This window comes from Vulpes vulpes, chromosome 12 (genome assembly GCF_048418805.1).
Source record: "Vulpes vulpes isolate BD-2025 chromosome 12, VulVul3, whole genome shotgun sequence".
NCBI lineage: Eukaryota > Metazoa > Chordata > Mammalia > Carnivora > Canidae > Vulpes > Vulpes vulpes.
The window spans coordinates 70,315,854-70,334,564 of NC_132791.1; the positions used below are offsets into that span (position 1 = coordinate 70,315,854).

The 18,711-nt window shown below is 49.3% G+C and overlaps 2 protein-coding genes across 2 annotated transcripts; one reads left to right on the top strand and one right to left on the bottom strand.

The window, feature by feature from the left end:
• The first annotated feature begins 484 nt into the window (after nucleotides 1-484).
• On the top strand, nucleotides 485-16,763 carry LOC112932408 (transmembrane emp24 domain-containing protein 9). The gene is made up of 8 exons (XM_026015339.2): nucleotides 485-601; nucleotides 734-834; nucleotides 7,936-8,095; nucleotides 12,418-13,583; nucleotides 13,716-13,816; nucleotides 14,632-14,757; nucleotides 15,118-15,264; nucleotides 15,889-16,763. Exons 4-8 carry the CDS (start codon nucleotides 13,400-13,402, stop codon nucleotides 16,036-16,038), a joined length of 708 nt encoding a protein of 235 aa, XP_025871124.2. The 5' UTR covers nucleotides 485-601; nucleotides 734-834; nucleotides 7,936-8,095; nucleotides 12,418-13,399; the 3' UTR covers nucleotides 16,039-16,763.
• Nucleotides 2,913-5,440, bottom strand: LOC112932407 (transmembrane emp24 domain-containing protein 9-like). Its single transcript, XM_026015338.2, has 5 exons — nucleotides 5,149-5,440; nucleotides 4,657-4,757; nucleotides 4,234-4,359; nucleotides 3,544-3,690; nucleotides 2,913-3,405 (listed from the first exon to the last, which is right to left on the bottom strand). The coding sequence occupies exons 1-5, from the start codon at nucleotides 5,276-5,278 to the stop codon at nucleotides 3,256-3,258; spliced, it is 654 nt and encodes a 217-aa protein (XP_025871123.1). The 5' UTR covers nucleotides 5,279-5,440; the 3' UTR covers nucleotides 2,913-3,255.
• Nucleotides 16,764-18,711: the final 1,948 nt, after the last annotated feature.

Below are 18,711 nucleotides of genomic sequence, written 5' to 3' on the forward strand. Positions count from 1 at the left end.
CCCAACATGGGGCTCAAATTCAGGACCTCAGAGATCAAGTGGGAGCCGAAATCAAGATCAGGCGCTTAACCCACGGAGCCACCCAGGCCCCCTCAAAGCTAAATTTTAAAAGTGGAAGCAAGCCCAGAGTGTGGATGCATAGATGCAGAGGAAAAGTCAGGGAGCCTCTATTTCAGTCCTACATCTGTTCATAATTCACTCTGTGACCACAAACAAACGGCGTTACTTGCAGCATCTGTAAAAAGCTGATCATCACTGCCATTCTCCGGCCACCACGACAATCAGCAGAAGTAAGGTTTTGATTCCGCAGTTCCAACTCCCTTGCGAGCAGAAGCGGTTCCCGTAGCCAGGACCGCTTGGCGGCCGCACCTCGGGCCCTGTAGTCCGGGCGGTGGGACTCGCCGCCCCAGCAGGCCGTGCGGCTGCGTCCGGCTTACGTGGTGCCGCCGCCCGCAGCCCTGGGGACCGGGGCTGAGGTGGATGCGGAGCGAGCGTGGGAAGGACGTGTTTGCGGCCCGCGGAGGCGCGCTTTACTTCCACATCCGGGAGGCCGAAAAGAAGTGCTTTACTGAGGAGATTCCGGACGAGACCATGGTTATAGGTGCGGGCCGAAGGGAGAGCTGGGACCGAGACCTTCCTTGGTGTTGGGGCGGGGGGTGCGGGGGGTCCGCCGGGAGCCGACTCCACCCCGCCTCGCGCTTGTCTGACCCGGGTCCGCCCCACTCCCCTCCAGGAAACTACCGGACGCAGCTGTATGACAAGCAGCGGGAGGAGTACCAGCCGGCCACCCCCGGGCTGGGCATGTTCGTGGAGGTGAAGGACCCGGAGGACAAGGTGAGCCGGCCCCTCAGCCCCGCCGAGCCCTGCGCTCTGCACTTGAGCGCCAGAGCCGGCGGCCGCTGGCACTTCCGCTCCTCCTCGCCGCAGCCGCCAAACTGCTGAAGAGACTTGGGGTGTTGGTGAGAAGATCCCGGGTTTTCGCTCTAGGCCACACCTGGGCTGCTGCAGGGCTAGCGGCTCCTCTCGGTTTCTTGCCGGCTGCTGCAGGACTCGGCCGAGTCCCTTGCCTGCCCGGAGCCTTTTCTCCTGCTCTGTGAAGTGGAAACTCCCCTGCCTTGTAGGCGTGGTTGGTGCCTTCATGGTGGTGCTGGCCATCAAAGAATTGTGGTAACTCTCACGCTGTGACCTATGACGTATAGGCTTTAGGAGGTCGTTCAACAGGGTGCTTTCCAAACGAACGAGTAGCTTTGAATTTCGATAAATAGGGATATTAAAATAAAGCAAAACAAATCTTTAGTTGTCACCTTTCATTTTAAAAAATAAGTCACACCAGAAGAATTGACGTGGCAGGAGCTCTGAATAGAGCCCTCCCAAGAGCAGTCACGTGTCAGCTTCATCTGACTCTTCACTCCTGCCCCAGAAAGTTCTCAGACAAGCTCTGGACCTTTTAGTATTGTGAGATGCCCAAGGCTCTGTTTGCCAACTTTTGAGGCACTGAAAGCCCGAATTTGTTTCCTTCCAGCGCCCCCTCCCCCCAACACTTGCTGAAGCCCCTTCTCTGTAGGTCATGCTGGGTTGGCAGTATGGCTCTGAAGGCAGGTTTGCTTTCACCTCCCATACTCCCAGCGAACACCGGATCTGTTCTGTGGTCTTAGAGTCAGGATCATGATACTGTAGTCTTCTTTTGTTTCTCCAAATTGCCATATTCTTTTTTGCCTTAGGAGTCCTGCATGTGCTATTCCCTCTGGCCAGAACACACTTCCCCCAGCTAATTCCGACTAATCATGAATGCAGTTCTAAAAAGCAGCCTTCTCTGACCATCTAGACTAGGCCAGAGCTCTTCTGTCATTCTTAGTGCATACCCTTCTCAGAAGCATGCTTCACCTTTATCTGTTGTTCTAGCCCTGCCTCATTTAGTATCAGACCATAGGCTCCATGTGCAAGAATGTGCCTTTCTGGGTCACTCTGCTTCTCCTGTGGCAGAGAGCAGAGCACCCTCCCACACACACCCCTTCAGGTAAGGGTAATGGGCGCTATGATCACACACTCTGGTCTGAGGTTACTCTCCAGTGGTTCCCCCCACCCCTCCCCAACCTTCGGGTCAGTCCATTTATACTTTCCAGAGGCCAGTCATGACCACACCCACAAATGAGCAAATCTCCAAGACTTGGCCGTGTTCCTCCAGCGTATCTTAGGGTAGGGTCGATCTGTCTCCAGGGCCAAGTGCTGGAGCTGTCCTGACATCCCTCTCCTCATGGGGAGTCTTCCTTTATTGACATCTTGGGCCTTGGTGATTTGGACTTAATTTTGTCGAGGGTGCCAACCAGTGAATTTCCTTACAACATAAAATGTCAGATTCACGTGAGAAATGACTATTCCAACAGGGCAACCAGCAGAAGTAAAATGTGGGCTAGATCAGGCAGATGCAGTAGGTACATGGATATCTGGCCATCACTCGTGTGCACGTGTGAAGGAGGAGATGCTGACTATAATGGAAACAGTTACTTGGAATCCTATTTTCAAAAAGAGAAAAAGAATCATCTCCTGGAAAAATTAACCTATGACATCACAAAGAGAGAGACAGATTGCCTGAAAAATACTAGGAAGACAGAGGTGCCCATCCGACTTCCTGGAAGAACCCAGCAGTCCACATAACTGGAGTAAAATAGCACAGGAACCCGAGCCCAGAAAGAGGCACAGGATCACCACCAGTACTCAGGCTACCCATAAGGTGGGCCCAAATTGGACTTTTCTGGAAAGGGCTCCACAGGTTGCTAAGGCTTTCGGAGTATAAACTCTTCACATCATTCATTTTGGGATCAGTCCCCACCAATGCATGAGGAGCCTCACATGTTAATATCTGGTTAGAAACAAAACACCAGAATGAATTGCAGAGCAGGAGGCAATAAATGTTTAGGTCAGAAAGTTTGCAGTTTATATTCACTCTTAATTCTCCATCTTGGGTTAATTCATCTATCCAGTTTTGGTGGGGGCGGGGGAGGGTTGGGGTACCCTCACTCTCCTCCGAAGCACAGAGCCACAAAGAATCCTGCAGCTCCCCAACCAAGTGTGTACGGAAAACTCCTCCTGTCCCAAGTGCTGGCTGAGAAACCAGTTCAAAGCAGTCCTCTGTCCCCCTGACAGTACCAGGAACCCCTGCAGGGTTGGGGGACTGGGAGCCAGGAAACAGACCAGGGCAGGCCACTTTCCATCAGTTAAGAGGAGAATGAGTTGGGGCTAGGTTTCAGGGCCCACCTACACCAGCTTCTTGGCTTTAAAGAAACTCTTGAGGTGCTGCATCTGCCAGACACCTGTGGCTACAAGGATGAGGGTCTGCAGAATGGACCACCATAGCACCCGCTGATTGGTGCTCTCGCTGGTCTGCCGGAAGCGCTCCTCTCGCCACTGTGGAAGGAGAGAAGGAAGAATATGCCTGTCTAGAACTGAATTTTACCCCCACCCTCTCTGGGGGAACAGCTGGAAGAGTCACCTCCCAGGAGATTACACATCCCCTGTCCCAACTGTCTCAACCCAGCCCCTCACCCTTTGGTACTCCTGCTCCTTCTGGATCAACTCCACCTGCTCCACAAGCTGCTGTACACGCAGATGCAGCTGGGTCAGCTTGTCCTTGGCTGCAAATTCCACATAATCATTGGTGTGTTCACCTAACTGCATATCCAAGTGAATGGCCTGGAACAGAGGAATCAGGATGGGGGTCAGAGAGCTTAGCTCCATGAACCTGCCTGAAATCTAGTCCTCCATCCCACTCTGGGCCTGACACTGGCAGTTCCATTCCTCACACCCCAACTTAGTGACTGGCCCTGCTCTAGATGATCAGGACCCTACTTGTGTGAAGTTCTATATTCAAACACAAAGGATGGGACATGTGCAGAGAAATAGAGTTATGACTCTGAAACAGGCAGTTTACTAGAAGTTCTGTATTGGAAGGTGACGATGGAGAGCCCTGAAGGACTCAGATGCAGAAGAGCTCTGAACTTCACCTTATGAAGTTTGGTCTTTATCCTAGGGATGGCTGGGAGCCAAGGGAGGGCTTTAAGTCCAAGTGACTCCCTCCCAAGATCCCCTTTCGTCCTCAGGAGCTGTTCTTGGTATGCTCACTTCAGGTAAAGTCCCAGCCCAACTCAATAGGCAGCATGCCCTGCACCCTTCTTATTCTAGAGGCTGAGAAATTGAGCCCCTGGGGATGGTGGAGCACCCCCCTGCCACACTCACCAGCTTGCCATCATAGAAGAGGGCGAATCGGATGGACTCAAGGTGGAGACAGATCTGGTGCTCTCCTGGAGACTGGGAGGTGAAGGTGAAGCTGCCCTGAGGGCCATACTGCCGGGCCAGAAGATTCTAGAGGAAGCAGTCTCCAGTGAGCACAGAGAAGTTAGCCATGTACCTGCTTCTGGGAGAATTCTGAGAGTATCCCAGGTGCAGAGGGGTCAGTATGAGGGAAATGGCATGGGTTTGGCCATAAAGTCTCAAATGCCAGCATTGCCAGTACAGAACACAGATTGCAAAGAGCATGGCCCTCCTTGAGCTACCTGCCTGTGAGGAGACCAATCCTTCCGTGAGAAGTGAAGGATTAGAGAGGGCTATGCTTTGACCCGTGGCCTTGGGCGGGCTGCAAGGGGTAAAGGCCTGCCTCACCTTGTTCTCGGGGTCCTTCACAAACACGAACAAATTGATCCACTGTGGGGAGGGCTGATACTTTTCCATAGCAGGGTCGTAAAGCTCCGTCTTGTAATTACCTAATGGAGAGGCAACGGAGGTGTATTCCCATCCATTCCCATGACCGAGTCGTGGTTGTCGGGGGAGGAACAGAAGGATCTCGAGTCTGAGGGGCCTGACCACGGGCCTCTGCCTTCTCCTCCCCTCTCCAGCCCCACTTCTCTGCCATCAATCGAGTCTGAATCAGACGTGCCTCCTCGGCGCCCCTCCCCCAGCCCCGGCACACGCAAAAGAGAGGATGCCTTGGCGAGACTGCTGTCCACTCATTTCTCCCCGGCCCCAGCCCACTCCCCACCCCCCAGCAGGGAAGGGAAGGCGCGGGCCTGAGCTGGTGCCACGGCGCCCCATTCCGTCCCCTTTCAGGACTCTGGGTGCAGGGAGGGCAAGGCCGGGAGTGGCCGGCGCGCGCACCTATGACCACGGTACCATCGGGGATCTCCTGGATGAAGCACTTCTCTTCCAGCTCGCGGACCTCGAGGTAGAACGCGCCCCCGTGGCCCATGAGCGCCAGCAGCTGCCCCAGCAGCAGCGGCAGGGCCATACCGGTTGCCTGAGCTCTGCCCCATTCCCGCCCAGGGCGAGCCCTGGGCCCAGCTCCTCGAGCACGGCAGGCCCCCGCCACTTTCCCAGGCGAGTCCACCGGTCTCCGCGCGTAGGCTGCGGAGACTGCGAGCTCGCGCGTAGACTACAACTCCCAGGAGCCACGGCGCATTCCCGCCTACCCTCGCCGGCGGGGGGCCAGGCGAGCCCTCCACCCAATCCCCGCCAGGTTCTAGAGCGCTCTCCGCCCTATGGCTCTTATTCCGCGCAGGAACTTGGGGAGGCGTAGGTGTTGTAAGCCCATCTTGCTGATTGGGGTCACAGCCTCAGAGGGGGAAGAGGGTTTGCCCTCTGCAACTTGCAGGGCAGCCACTCAAGATGTGTGCTGAAAGGATGCACGATTAATGGGAAATGTATGACCTGGACTTGAACCTGGAAGACCTTAGAATTGATTGGGGAGGACCTGGAGACCTGGAGACCTGGAGAAATGGAATGGGAAGCCCCGTGGGATTGAGTTTGAAGCAGTAATTCAGGAAGGGCAGGGGGGAAATGTCGCGGTTTTCATGGAAGAGGTAGATTTGACCCCAGCCTTGAAGGATGGTTAAAATCTCCCTGCGCAGTAGGGGACAAGAATAATTTAGGTAGGGGGACCTAGGATTGCCTAACAGCCAATAGGCGAGTTAAGGAACTGGGGGAAGAAAAGCTATAGGAACTTAGAGGGTGGAGGTAATTGGGCTGAATCTGAGGGCACAGGAGGTGCCAGGCCTGCTTGAACAGGGGAGTCTGTCATCTAGTGTACTTTTCTCTGCACTAAAGACTAAAAAGAGGTTGTGGGTGAGCCTGGAGAGGAGAGAAGATGGCAGGAAAGCCACTGGTAAAGGATAGAGATGCACAACTGAAAGGGGTGGGAGAGTGGAGCCAACATGACAAAATGGGGACCCAGAAAAAGCAAATCTCTAGAATGCCAAAGCACACAATGCCCTGAGTAGAACAGTGTAGACCTAAACATATCAATAGAAAGCTGTAGCCCAACCCAAGTAGTGGGATGAAGTCTTCCACCTCCTAGTGCCTGGTGATAAGACATGCTCATTAGTTTATTCAGCAACCTGTCACGATGCTCCCCCCCCCCTTTTTTTTAAGATTTTATTTATTTATTCATGGGAGACACAGGCAGAGGGAGAAGCAGGCTCCATGCGGGGAGCCCAATGTGGGACTCTATTCTGGGACTCCAGGATCATGTCCTGGGCTGAAGGCAGGCGCTCAACTGCTGAGCCACCTAGAGATCCCCGATGATGGTCTTATTTATTTATTTATTTATTTATTTATTTATTTATTTATGATAGTCATCGCAGAGAGAGAGAGAGAGAGAGGCAGAGACACAGGCAGAGGGAGAAGCAGGCTCCATGCAGGGAGCCGACGTGGGATTTGATCCTAGGTCTCCAGGATCGCGCCCTGGGCCAAAGGCAGGCGCTAAACCCCTGCGCCACCCAGGGATCCCATGATGGTCCTTTTTATTATTTTTTTTAATTTTTATTTATTTATGAGAGTCACAGAGAGAGAGAGAGAGAGAGGCAGAGACATAGGCAGAGGGAGAAGCAGGCTCCATGCACCGGGAGCCTGATGTGGGATTCGATCCCGGGTCTCCAGGATCGCGCCCTGGGCCAAAGGCAAGCGCCAAACCACTGCGCCACCCAGGGATCCCCTGATGGTCCTTTTTAAATAAGATTTTACTGATTTAAGTAATGTCTGTACCCAGTATGGGGCTCTAACTCATGACCCCAAGATCAAGAGTTGCATGCTCTTCCAATTGAGCCAGACAGGTGCCCCAGTGATGATCCTTTTTATTCTTTTGTGCCAAGCACTGCTCTCATCACTGTTAAACTCACTAACCGAATTAATCTTTTAAAAATTATTAGGTAGACTGTAATGCTATTCCAGTTTAATAGCTAGGAAAAAGAGGCAAAGTTGATCTTCCCCAAGATCATCCAACTGATAAGTGGCAGGCATTTGCTGACACAGACTCTGGTCCAGGCGTCTGACACATGTTGGACGTCCAGGCATCTGACACATTAATTAATGAAAATTAATTAGACCTATCTCCTGGTCTCTAGGAACCCACTGAAAGCAAAAAAGCAATGTCAATACGGTGTTTTAAGACTGATATGAGAATTGTTCCCTCATTTTAGTGGTGTGGCTCATTGGAAATCCTAAGAGAGTGTTTTTTTATTTACGAGGAAGATCATTAAACAAACATGACAAATTCATATATTAACAAAAGTCATGCTTTAGAAAGGTCAAATAAGACAAGAGCTGAAAAGCATCTGTTGGGTTTGGGAGTCAATCAGTTGATTTAGCCAGAGTGGGGAGCAGAGGCAGAAAAGTGAGGATTCAGGCTTGGGAAGCAGAGGTGCTGTCCGTGGTACTGAATGGTTGCTTTCTAGACCAGTACCACCACCATCTGTAGTAAAGCTTTTTGGCTTTGTTTTGTTGTTAATAAAATTTGTAATATCTCCCAAGCCAATATTCTTTTTTTTTTTAAGCCAGAACTCTTATAAAATGAAAAAAAAAATAAACTAATCATGTGCTTGAATATCACATCAATATTAAACTTCTGTAAAACCTCCTAAACATTCATTTTTTGTACTTATCTCATTGCAGACCTATAACAAACATGGACCTGTACCAGCCCCCACACCACACTGTGAGTACCAGTCTTGAGTGGCAGTGGTCCATTGGCCAGACTACCCACAGGAATCCCCCAAATGGTCAAAAGTGGAAAATGCTTGCAGCCACCTACATATAAGGAAATAGTGCACTGGTGAGATTTCAAGACCCAGAACCCAGACATTTTGAAGGGGGAATATAACTCTCCAAGTAGCAAAACTGTTTTGCTAAAAATAGAACAACCTGAGGCTGCCTGGGTGGCTCAGTCAGTTAAGCATCTGACTTTGGCTCAGGTCCAGACCTCAGGGTCCTGGGATGGGCAGCATGGGGGGTGGGGTCTACATTCAGCGGGGAGTCTGCTTCTCCCTCTCCCTCTCCCTCTGCCCCCCACCCCCCGCTCATGGTCTCTCTCCCTCCCTGAAAAAAAAGAGAGAGAGAGAGAAACAACCTGTTTCTGACCTATGATAAGGCTAGGAACATAAGACCAGTGAACCCACATGGTCTGGGATCATCCCACATGGCAAAAATCTAATTCCACAATGGTTGTCAAGATCACTGAACCTGGGTGCCATTTGTGAGATTCAAAGAAGACACTGAGAGGCTACATCTACTTGCTCCACCTGTGGTTCCCCAAGATTTCAGACTTTGATGGATTTTTTAAAGGTTTTATTTATTATTTATTTGAGAGAGAGAGAAAGAGAGCACACAAGGGGGAATGAGGGACAGAGGGAAAAGGACAAGGGGACTCTGTTTAACATGAACCTCACCCCCATGCCGCCCATTCCAGGACCCTGGGACCATGACCTGAGCTGAAGGCAGATGCTTAACTCACTAAGCTACTCAGGTGTCCCTGATTTTTTTTTAAGGACAGATTTATTTGAAAAAAATATTACAGCATAGAACACTGCATAAGGACTTAATTTCTATTCATACACTGGTAGATTTGATATAATCCATAATAATAAAAAAAAGACTTTAAAAATCCAGAATCACAAAGCCCAGGCAAATCCAGGCCTCTCTTACATGCTGTGCCCTTTCTGGGAAATGCCCTGGGCCTCAATCCCTATCCCCTTCTCCACTTGCCTAGTTTCTATTCATCTTTTCAAGACTCAAATCCAGAAGCACTGTTTTATTTTTTTTCCTTCTCCTAGGGACTTTGTCAACGCCTCTATGGCAGTGTAAACCCCATTGTATTGCAATAGATAATTCTTGAGCAGGACCCCCTGGGGCTGATAGCTGTAAGAGATAAAGATGTAGGCTTCTGCCTTCGATTTATGTCTGCTAGCAAAAAAACAGCAACATCAAGAATATGCCTATGCCGTTGATGTTTGCTTGGAGAAAGGGAAGAGAGAGGAAGAAAAAAAAAGGAGAGAGTATGGAGGGGAAAGGAGGGAGAGGGATGAAAATCAAAGAGAAGACAGAAGAAGAAGGAGACAGTGAAAGAGAGAGAAGAAGAAAAAAAAAAAAAGAAAGAGAGAGAAGAGGAAAGAGGGGACGCCTGGGTGGCTCAGCAGTTGAGGATCTGCCTTTGGTTTGGGGCATGATCCTTGGGTTGGGGTGAAGTCCCACATTGGGCTCCCTGTGGGGAGCCTGCTTCTCCCTCTGCCTCTGTCTCTGCCTCTATATCTGTGTCTCTCATGAATAAATAAATAAAATCTTTAAAAAAAGAGGGAAGGAGGAAGACAAAGGGAAGCAAGCAAGGACGAAAGAGAGAGGAGAGAAAGAAGGAAGAAGGGTAATGGTGATTCATAATTATGGAAAAAGGCAAAATCTCGTAATCTATGCCTGGTTTTGCTGTAATGTCTCCTCCTGATTATTTCCATAGACATCTTGACCTGGGCATGGTAAGGGTGGGGATACATCAGGGATAGAATGTTCTGTACATAAAACCAGAGATTCCATGTGCAATTCTTCTGCTCTAGTGTTGGGTGGCTTCTTTGGTTTGCTGCTGACTTTCATACCATCCCCGGAGCCCCACCATGACACTATCCCTTCCTCTGCACCATGTCCTTCTACATTTATCTTCCCCCCTGGTGTGTGGAAAAACAACTTCTAATCCTTGTGACCATCTCTACAAAGAGAATTCCTATGACAGTTTGTTTCCTTGTGCTCTCAATCCCAGAACACCTAGACATGGGGGTGGTGTTGCTGAATTCAGGGATATCACAAACAATATTCTGCTGAACTTGTTTCACCACCTTCCTTAGGCTTACAGTGGTCCCTCTAACAGGATCCTTCCACTTCTGGTGAGTTTTCTCAGAAGTCTCACTGTGTCTTCAGTCCATTCCTCCTGGAGATCTGGGCAGTCTGTCCCCCAGGTCTGTGCCTGACTGAATCCTGACTAAGAACTTCTGTCCTCCTGCCCCCAAAACTGTGGGGGTTCCCATATGTAGGGCAAGGAAAGTGGTTGGGCTGTGCCTCAGTCCCTGAGAGTCAAGAAACCATTGATCCCAGGACTCAGAAGACTTCTAGGGGAAATGTGGCCAAAGGCTACACACATCGGCCCACTGAAGTCTCGGCTTTTTTTTTTTTTTTCTTTAAAGATTTTATTTATTTATTCATGAGACACAGAGAGAGAGAGGCAGAGACATAGGCAGAGGGAGAGGCAGGCTCCCTGTGGGGAGCCTGATGCCAGACTTGATCCCGGGACCCCAGGATCACTACCTGAGCCAAAGGCAGATGTTCAACCACTGAGCCACCTAGGCATCCCTGCTATTTGTTTTCTATTTGCCCTATAGCTTCTTTTTGGTCCCTCAATTCCTGCATTTACTATTTTCTTTTGTATTTAGTTTTTTTTTTTTTTAGTTGTGAAACATTTGAATTCCCTTCCCATTTCCTTTTGTGTATATTTTATAGCTATTTTCTTTGTGATTATCATGGGGATTACACTTAATATCATAAAGTTAAAACACTCTAATTTGAATTTATCAGTTTACCTTAAATAACAACAACAAAAAAAACCCTCTCTGCTCCTTTAACAGCTCTTTTCTCACCCATTTCTATGGTTGATATCAAACAAATTGTATCTTTATACATTCTATGTAATGGTTACTTTTTTGCAATGATTGTTGATATAAGTAATACACTGATTAAATCTCCAGATAATTAACTGAGTGAAAAAAGCCAATCTCAAAAGGTTACACACTGTGTGATTACATTTATATAACATTCTTGAAATGACAAAATTGTAGAAATGGAGAACACAGATTACTTGTTGTATGAGGTTAAGAAGAGGGAAGTGGGGGATCCCTGGATGGCGCAGCGGTTTAGCGCGATCCTGGAGACCCGGAATCGAGTCCCAGGCGGGCTCCCGGTGCATGGAGCCTGCTTCTCCCTCTGCCTGTGTCTCTGCCTCTCTCTCTCTCACTGTGTGCCTATCATAAATAAATAAAAATTAAAAAAAAAAAAAAAGAAGAGGGAAGTGAATGTGGCCAATACACAACGCGAGGAATCTTGGTAATGGAAATGTTCTGTGTCTTGACTGTATCAATGTCAATATCCTGGTTGTGGTATTGCATTATACTTGGACAAGATGTTACCATGGGGTAACCTGGATAATCGGGTACACTGGGTCTCTCTGCATTGCTTCTTACAACTGCATGTGAAATTATGTCAACATAAAAAGTTTAATTTTAAAAATACTAGAAACTTATTATGAAATTTTATCATTTATTAATTCTGTAATAATTTGTTAATTCTGAATGGTGGTAACATCAGCACTCATAGCATGTCGTTATAATAGCTAAGAAAAATCAGCAGTGATTCACAAATGACCAACAAAAAATGCTCAGTATCCAAGGAAATAAAAATTAAGAGGATAGCAAAATACAAGTTTTCATTTACTTATTTTGCACAATTAAAAAGATTGAGAACATTTGACCAGGGTGTGGGGTAGTAAGCACCAGGACACACTGCTGGTGAGACTGTAAATTGGTATGAAATTTGAAAGAGAAATTGTGATCTATTATCAAAAATCTATGTCCTACAGTAATGCTTTTTAAGAAACTGAACACAAATTTTTTTAAAGATTTTATTTATTTATGATAGACATAGAGAGAGAGAGAGAGAGAGAGAGAGGCAGAGGGAGTAGCAGGCTCCATGCCGGGAGCCCGATGTGGGACTCCATCCCAGGAATCCAGAATCACGCCCTGGGCCAAAGGCAGGCACTGAACTGCTGAGCCACTCAGGGATCCCCTGAACACAAATTTTTATTGCAGTAATATATGTAAGAGCAAATGATTAGAGGAAAATCTTAACCACTTTCATCACAGGAATGGTTAAAAAGTAAGGCACGAACCAAGCTTATGTTATATTGTTACTGTTAAGAAAAATGAGATAAAGACTTCCAATGAGGGAGAAATGTCAAAACATCATCCTTAGGGCAGCCCGGGTGGGCTGAATAAATGAATAAATAAAATAATAAATAAATAAAATCTTAAAAAAACAAAAACATCATACTTAAACTTCCCTCTCCAGGGCCAAATGAAAGAACAAAAAGAACCCAAATTAGAGAGAAAACCTCCAACTTCTATGAAATCTTAAGGTGGCACAATCAGAAACTGCTAACTCCGAAGAGCTGCCAAAATCCACTGGAATTGGGTGAAATCCAGGAGGGGTATGGAGGGCAGACCCAGACTTCTGGATCTCACATTGAGTGCCGAGCCCTCTGACACGGACGACTGTGCCCCCAAGACCTTCACAATTATGCCTTTACCTGCGGGCTCAGAACCACGTTCTGGAGAGGAGCCACCAGGGCGCAGCTCCGGCAGCAGAGTCCACGTGGATGACGTCTGAGCCTGGGATTATACAGACCAGATCAGACTCGATGTAGAAGTGGCTGGGTTTTGGAAGGCAAAGAAGTGGTAAAGGAAGTCTCTAGGCTTAAAAAAAAAATTTTTTTTTTAAGATTTTATTTATTTATTCATGAGAGACACAGGCAGAGGGAGAAGCAGGCTCCATACAGGGAGCCTGATGTGGGACTCGATCCCGGGGTCTCCAGGATCAGGCCCTGGGCTGCCCTTAAAAAATTTTTTTTCGAAGATAAGCTGGTGCACTGTTGGTGTTGCTTTTTCAAAGTTCAAGTTTTTAAAAATAGAAAGCTCAGAGTTTCGCACGCAGAGATGTCAAGTCAGGGATCCTCGGCTTCAATCCTGTATCTGCTCATAATTCATTCTGCGACCGCAAACTGTGTTACTTGCAGCATCTGTAAAATGCTGATAAATATTAGTAGTCACCTGCCCGCCACTGCGATCTATGAAAAGAAAGTTTCAATTCTGAGGTCTCAATTAGGTTGCAGGCAGAAGCTGCTCTCCAATCAGATACTGCCTCGCCGTGGCCGTGGGGCATCTCGGGACTTGTAGTCCAGCTGGTCGAACTCGCTGTCCCAGCAGACCCCGCGGCGGCGGCGGCAGGGCTACGTGGCGCCGCCGGCTGCAGTTGCGCCGGCAGGTGGGGCAAGATGGCCGCGGAGCAGGGCATGAGGGTCGTCGGTCCCCGGCCTGGAGCTGGACTGGGGCGGGTGATTCGGGCCCTCTTGCTGCTGCTGTGTTTTGCGGCCCGCGGAGGCGCGCTTTACTTCCACATCGGGGAGACCGAAAAGAAGTGCTTTATTGAGGAGATTCCGGACGAGACCATGGTTATAGGTGCGGGCCGAAGGGAGAGTTGGGACCGAGACCTTCCTTGGTGTTGGGGCGGGGGGTGCGGGGGGTCCGCCGGGAGCCGACTCCACCCCGCCTCGCGCTTGTCTGACCCGGGTCCGCCCCACTCCCCTCCAGGAAACTACCGGACGCAGCTGTATGACAAGCAGCGGGAGGAGTACCAGCCGGCCACCCCCGGGCTGGGCATGTTCGTGGAGGTGAAGGACCCGGAGGACAAGGTGAGCCGGCCCCTCAGCCCCGCCGAGCCCTGCGCTCTGCACTTGAGCGCCAGAGCCGGCGGCCGCTGGCACTTCCGCTCCTCCTCGCCGCAGCCGCCAAACTGCTGAAGAGACTTGGGGTGTTGGTGAGAAGATCCCGGGTTTTCGCTCTAGGCCACACCTGGGCTGCTGCAGGGCTAGCGGCTCCTCTCGGTTTCTTGCCGGCTGCTGCAGGACTCGGCCGAGTCCCTTGCCTGCCCGGAGCCTTTTCTCCTGCTCTGTGAAGTGGAAACTCCCCTGCCTTGTAGGCGTGGTTGGTGCCTTCATGGTGGTGCTGGCCATCAAAGAATTGTGGTAACTCTCACGCTGTGACCTATGACGTATAGGCTTTAGGAGGTCGTTCAACAGGGTGCTTTCCAAACGAATGAGTAGCTTTGAATTTCGATAAATAGGGATATTAAAATAAAGCAAAACAAATCTTTAGTTGTTACCTTTCATTAAAAAAAAATAAACCACATCAAAAGAGCGGAAATGGTAGCAGCTCTGAATAAAACAAGGGGACAGGACCCGTGGGCAGAAAGAGCTGCAGGTAGCCGCTCTAAATAAAAAGCCCTTCCCAGGAGCAGTCACGTGTCAGCTTCATCTCAGACTCTTCACCCATGCCCCAGAAAGTTCTCAGACAAGCTTTTGGCAACTGCTGCTGAGCAGCTCTGGACCTTTTAGTGTGAGGTCCCTAAGGCTCTGTTTGCCAACTTTTGAGGCACTGAGAGCCTGAAGCTCTTTCCTTCCAGTAGCTCCCTCCGCAGTAGCACTCACTTGAAGGCTTTTCTCTCCAGGTCATCCTGGCCCGGCAGTATGGCTCTGAAGGAAGGTTCACTTTCACCTCCCATACCCCGGGTGAACACCAGATCTGTCTTCACTCCAATTCCACTAAGTTCTCCCTTTTTGCTGGAGGCATGCTGGTGAGTTGGAACCACATGGGATTTGTAGCTTACAATCTCTATACCCTGATCAGGACTGGAGACTTGGTGCTTTGGTTGTGAGAGGAGTATGTTGGATTTTGTGTTTCCTAATACATCTGGGTTTCCAGTGAAGAGCCAAGCACAGTTGCCAAGCTCTTCATGTATGCCTTGGACCAAGTATTAGCCAAGCTGATTCTTGCCTGTTTTCCCAGAAACCCACAGGGCTAGACACTGAGGAGGCCTCAGTCAGCATTGGCTAAATGCACAAATGAAGGAAAGTGGGGGACCAGCTGTTAGTTCCTGGCAGGAAGATGGAGCAGAGCTGCCTGATTGCTTCTTATCGTCCTTCTCTGTCCTCAGAGAGTTCACCTGGACATCCAGGTGGGAGAACATGCCAACGACTATGCAGAAATTGCTGCCAAAGACAAGTTGAGTGAGTTGCAGCTCCGAGTGAGACAGCTGGTGGAGCAGGTGGAGCAGATCCAGAAAGAGCAGAACTACCAACGGGTATGTCGGGCCGGGGGCTGCTAGGTGGGCTTCTTCCCGGAAGCCTTCAGGCTCAGCCAGAAGTTGCATGCCTGCAAGGTTCATTAGGAAACTCGGGAGGGATCCCTGGGTGGCGCAGCGGTTTGGCGCCTGCCTTTGGCCCAGGGCGCGATCCTGGAGACCCGGGATCGAATCCCACGTTGGGCTCCCGGTGCATGGAGCCTGCTTCTCCCTCTGCCTGTGTCTCTGCCTCTCTCTCTCTGTGACTATCATAAATAAATTAATTAATTAAAAAAAATGTTTAAAAAAAAAAAGGAAACTCAGGGGACTTACCCTTCTGTGCTGCTTTGCAAGTTTAAAAGATGGGGTGGGTACTACTAACTCCAGTTTGTAACCAAGGAGACAGGCTCTCAGGAGGCTGTCATTCTTCTAAATCACAGTGACACGTGCACAGTGACAAAAGCAGGAACTGATACTAATGCCTTAGGTGTTTTTTCCATGGCTATAGGTGTTTCCAAGACCAGCTATTTCAAACTCACTTTGGTCTGGGAGCCAGGGTGGTACCATGAATGAATCTAGCAGTTAGAGTGGCACCAGGTGGTGCCCAGCAAACTTAGGCTCCTCTTCCCTTCTCTCTTCCCACAGTGGCGAGAGGAGCGCTTCCGGCAGACCAGCGAGAGCACCAACCAGCGGGTGCTGTGGTGGTCCATTCTGCAGACCCTCATCCTCGTAGCCATTGGTGTCTGGCAGATGCGGCACCTCAAAAGTTTCTTTGAAGCGAAGAAGCTGGTGTAGCCATCCCAGGCCTCAACAGACCATCCCTCCTCCTCCGAGGCTGTGGGAGAAAGGGCCTCCTGGAACTGATTTCTCTTTGGCAGGAGGACTGGTTCCAACCCGTGGATATATTGGAGGGGGCAGGGCTACAGGCACCCGAGGCACAAGCTTAGGGCAGCAGCTTGCTTGGCTGGCTACTACTGAGCAGGTGGTGGGGTCAAGCCTGCCCCCTTCCCTGGGCTCTGAGCCCTTTGCAGTAATCATCCAGGGGCTGGTGAAGCCACTGGGAGCCTCATTGGCACCTCAGAATCATAGTGTTACTGATCAGGGATGTGAGACTGTTGTCTGGGGTGGCTGGGGGGAGGGGAGTGGGTGGGCAAGCCAGTCTTTTTTTCTGTCTTCCTTTGCTAACTTGGGATTTTGAGCAGGTTGGGGTGTGCCTGTGATTCCCTGCCACCCTGGGAACCACTATACCCTCCTTGGGCCCAGACTGCTGATCCAGGGTAGGGTGTGTGTGTGTCAGTGGAGGGTGGGGTGGAGGGGGTTGCAGTGTGGGAAAGTAGCTCTGAGGTTGACCTCAGCTTCTCAGCATAGTTGTCCTTTGGGGAGCTTGAGGAACTGGGGTCAGGCCAAGCAGAGGCCTTGGTGCTGGTTGGGGATGGGGCCTGCAGAGTCTTAGTTACTGATTTCATTTTCAATAAGTCTAGGTTTGTTATATTGGTTTCCCAATAAAAAAAGAAAATTGATGATTTGTCCAGAGTAGTTACTGTACTGTCAGTGGCTATAACACGGAGGAGTTCAGGGAATGTCATCAGTTCTTCCACTGTGTGAAGCACTTCATATTCCAAGATGAAAACCCACCAGTGGGCTTTATCCTTTCTGTCCTCTCTCCACCTTGTCGCAGGGGATAGTGGGTTTGCCCAAGACTATAAAACAGGTGAATTGTGGGCTTGGTGCTCAAACTGACAGCATTTTCCTCTGTGTCCGCTCCCTTGTGACACAAGTGCCCTCCCTGCATTTCCAAAGTAAATGGATAGCACTGTCATGGTGCTGCCAGGAAGTACCTCATTCAAGAAGGTAGCATGTGTTGAACAGAAAAAGGCTGCAGGTTTGGGAAGGGCAGAAATCCCTGCGCTGGTGGGCATGATGCTGATGGTCATAACCAATAGCACGGGATTTTGGCAAGGACCTTGGAGAGGAAAGATTCTGATGGAAGAAGGCAGAGCTGGGGGCGTGGGAAGCAATAGCAGATGGAGGTCAATAGGCATTGTTTCCATGAATTCGGGAAGGGGGTTTAAGGAAGCTTATGTTAGGGAAGGTTGGTCAGAATTAGAAAACATTCGGGGACGCCTGGGTGGCTCAGCAGTTGAGTGCCTGCCTTCAACCCAGGGTGTGATCCTGGAGACCCAGGATCGAGTCCCACATCGGGCTCCCTGCATGGAGCCTGCTTCTCCCTCTGCCTGTGTCTCTGCCCCTCTCTTTGTGTGTCTCTCATGAATGAATAAAATCTTTTTAAAAATTAAAAATAAATAAAAATGCTTTCTAAAAACAGCTTTGTAATTACAGAAAAATTGTAATAATAGTTCCCCCCCCATTACTAATGCCTTGCATTAGCATGATACATTTGTTAAACACTAGCAATACATTATTTTTAAAATCCATACCAAATGCAAATTTCCTTAGCCATCACCTAATGCCCTTTTTCTGTTTCAGGATCCTACCCAGGGCACCACATCACATTTAGCCCCTTCTTGGCTGTGACTTTCTCAGACTTTCCTTGTTTTTTATTACCTTGACAATTTTTAGGAGTACTATTCAGGTTTTTTGTAGAATTTCCTTCAGTTGGGATGTGTTGGTTTTTCTCATGATTAGACAGGAGTTCTGAGTTTTTTGAAAGAAAGATCAGAAATGTGCCGTTGTCATCCCATCCTATCTAGGATGCTTATCAACATGACTGTGGGTGTCACTGTTTAAGATAGGATTTTTATGTGAAATCTTATTTTTTTTAAAGATTTTTTTATTTATTTGTCCATGAGAGACAGAGAGAGGCACACAGGCAGAGGGATAAGCAGGCTCCATGCAGGGAGCCGGACTCAGGACTCGATCCCGGGTCTCCAGGATCAGGTCCTGGGCCCAAGGCAGCGCTAAACCGCTGAGCCACCCGGGCTGCCCAAAATCTTATTTTTTTAAACGATCTTATTTTATTTATTTGAGAGACTGAGCATGAGCTGAGGGAGGGGCAGGAGAGGGAGAGCTCTATCCCAGGACTCAGGGATCACGACCTGAGCTGAAGACAGACACTTAACCGATTGAGCCGCCCAGACGCCCCTGAAATCTGATTTCTTGAGACAGATCTGATGCCAGTTGGGCTTCATTGTGATGGACAATGAACTGGACCAAATGGTAGGTGTCCCCTTTAGATGGGCTTATACTCTCAGGTCCTAATGCCACCCTTCCTGCTTCCATTATTGGCCTGACCTGGCTGGTCTCTGCAAGGGGTCAATCAGCCTTGCCTTTGTCATCAGCCAAAGCTAGGCTGCATTTGCCATGGTTCTGTTCTAGAGTGCAGGGCAGAGGCAGAGTTCAACAAGATCCCTGGTGGGTTGTACACCAGGTGTAAGGGAGAAAGGGAGCTGCTGGGGATGATCACATTTCTCACCTAAGGAAAGTCCTTTTGCAAGCACAGTGGTTGAG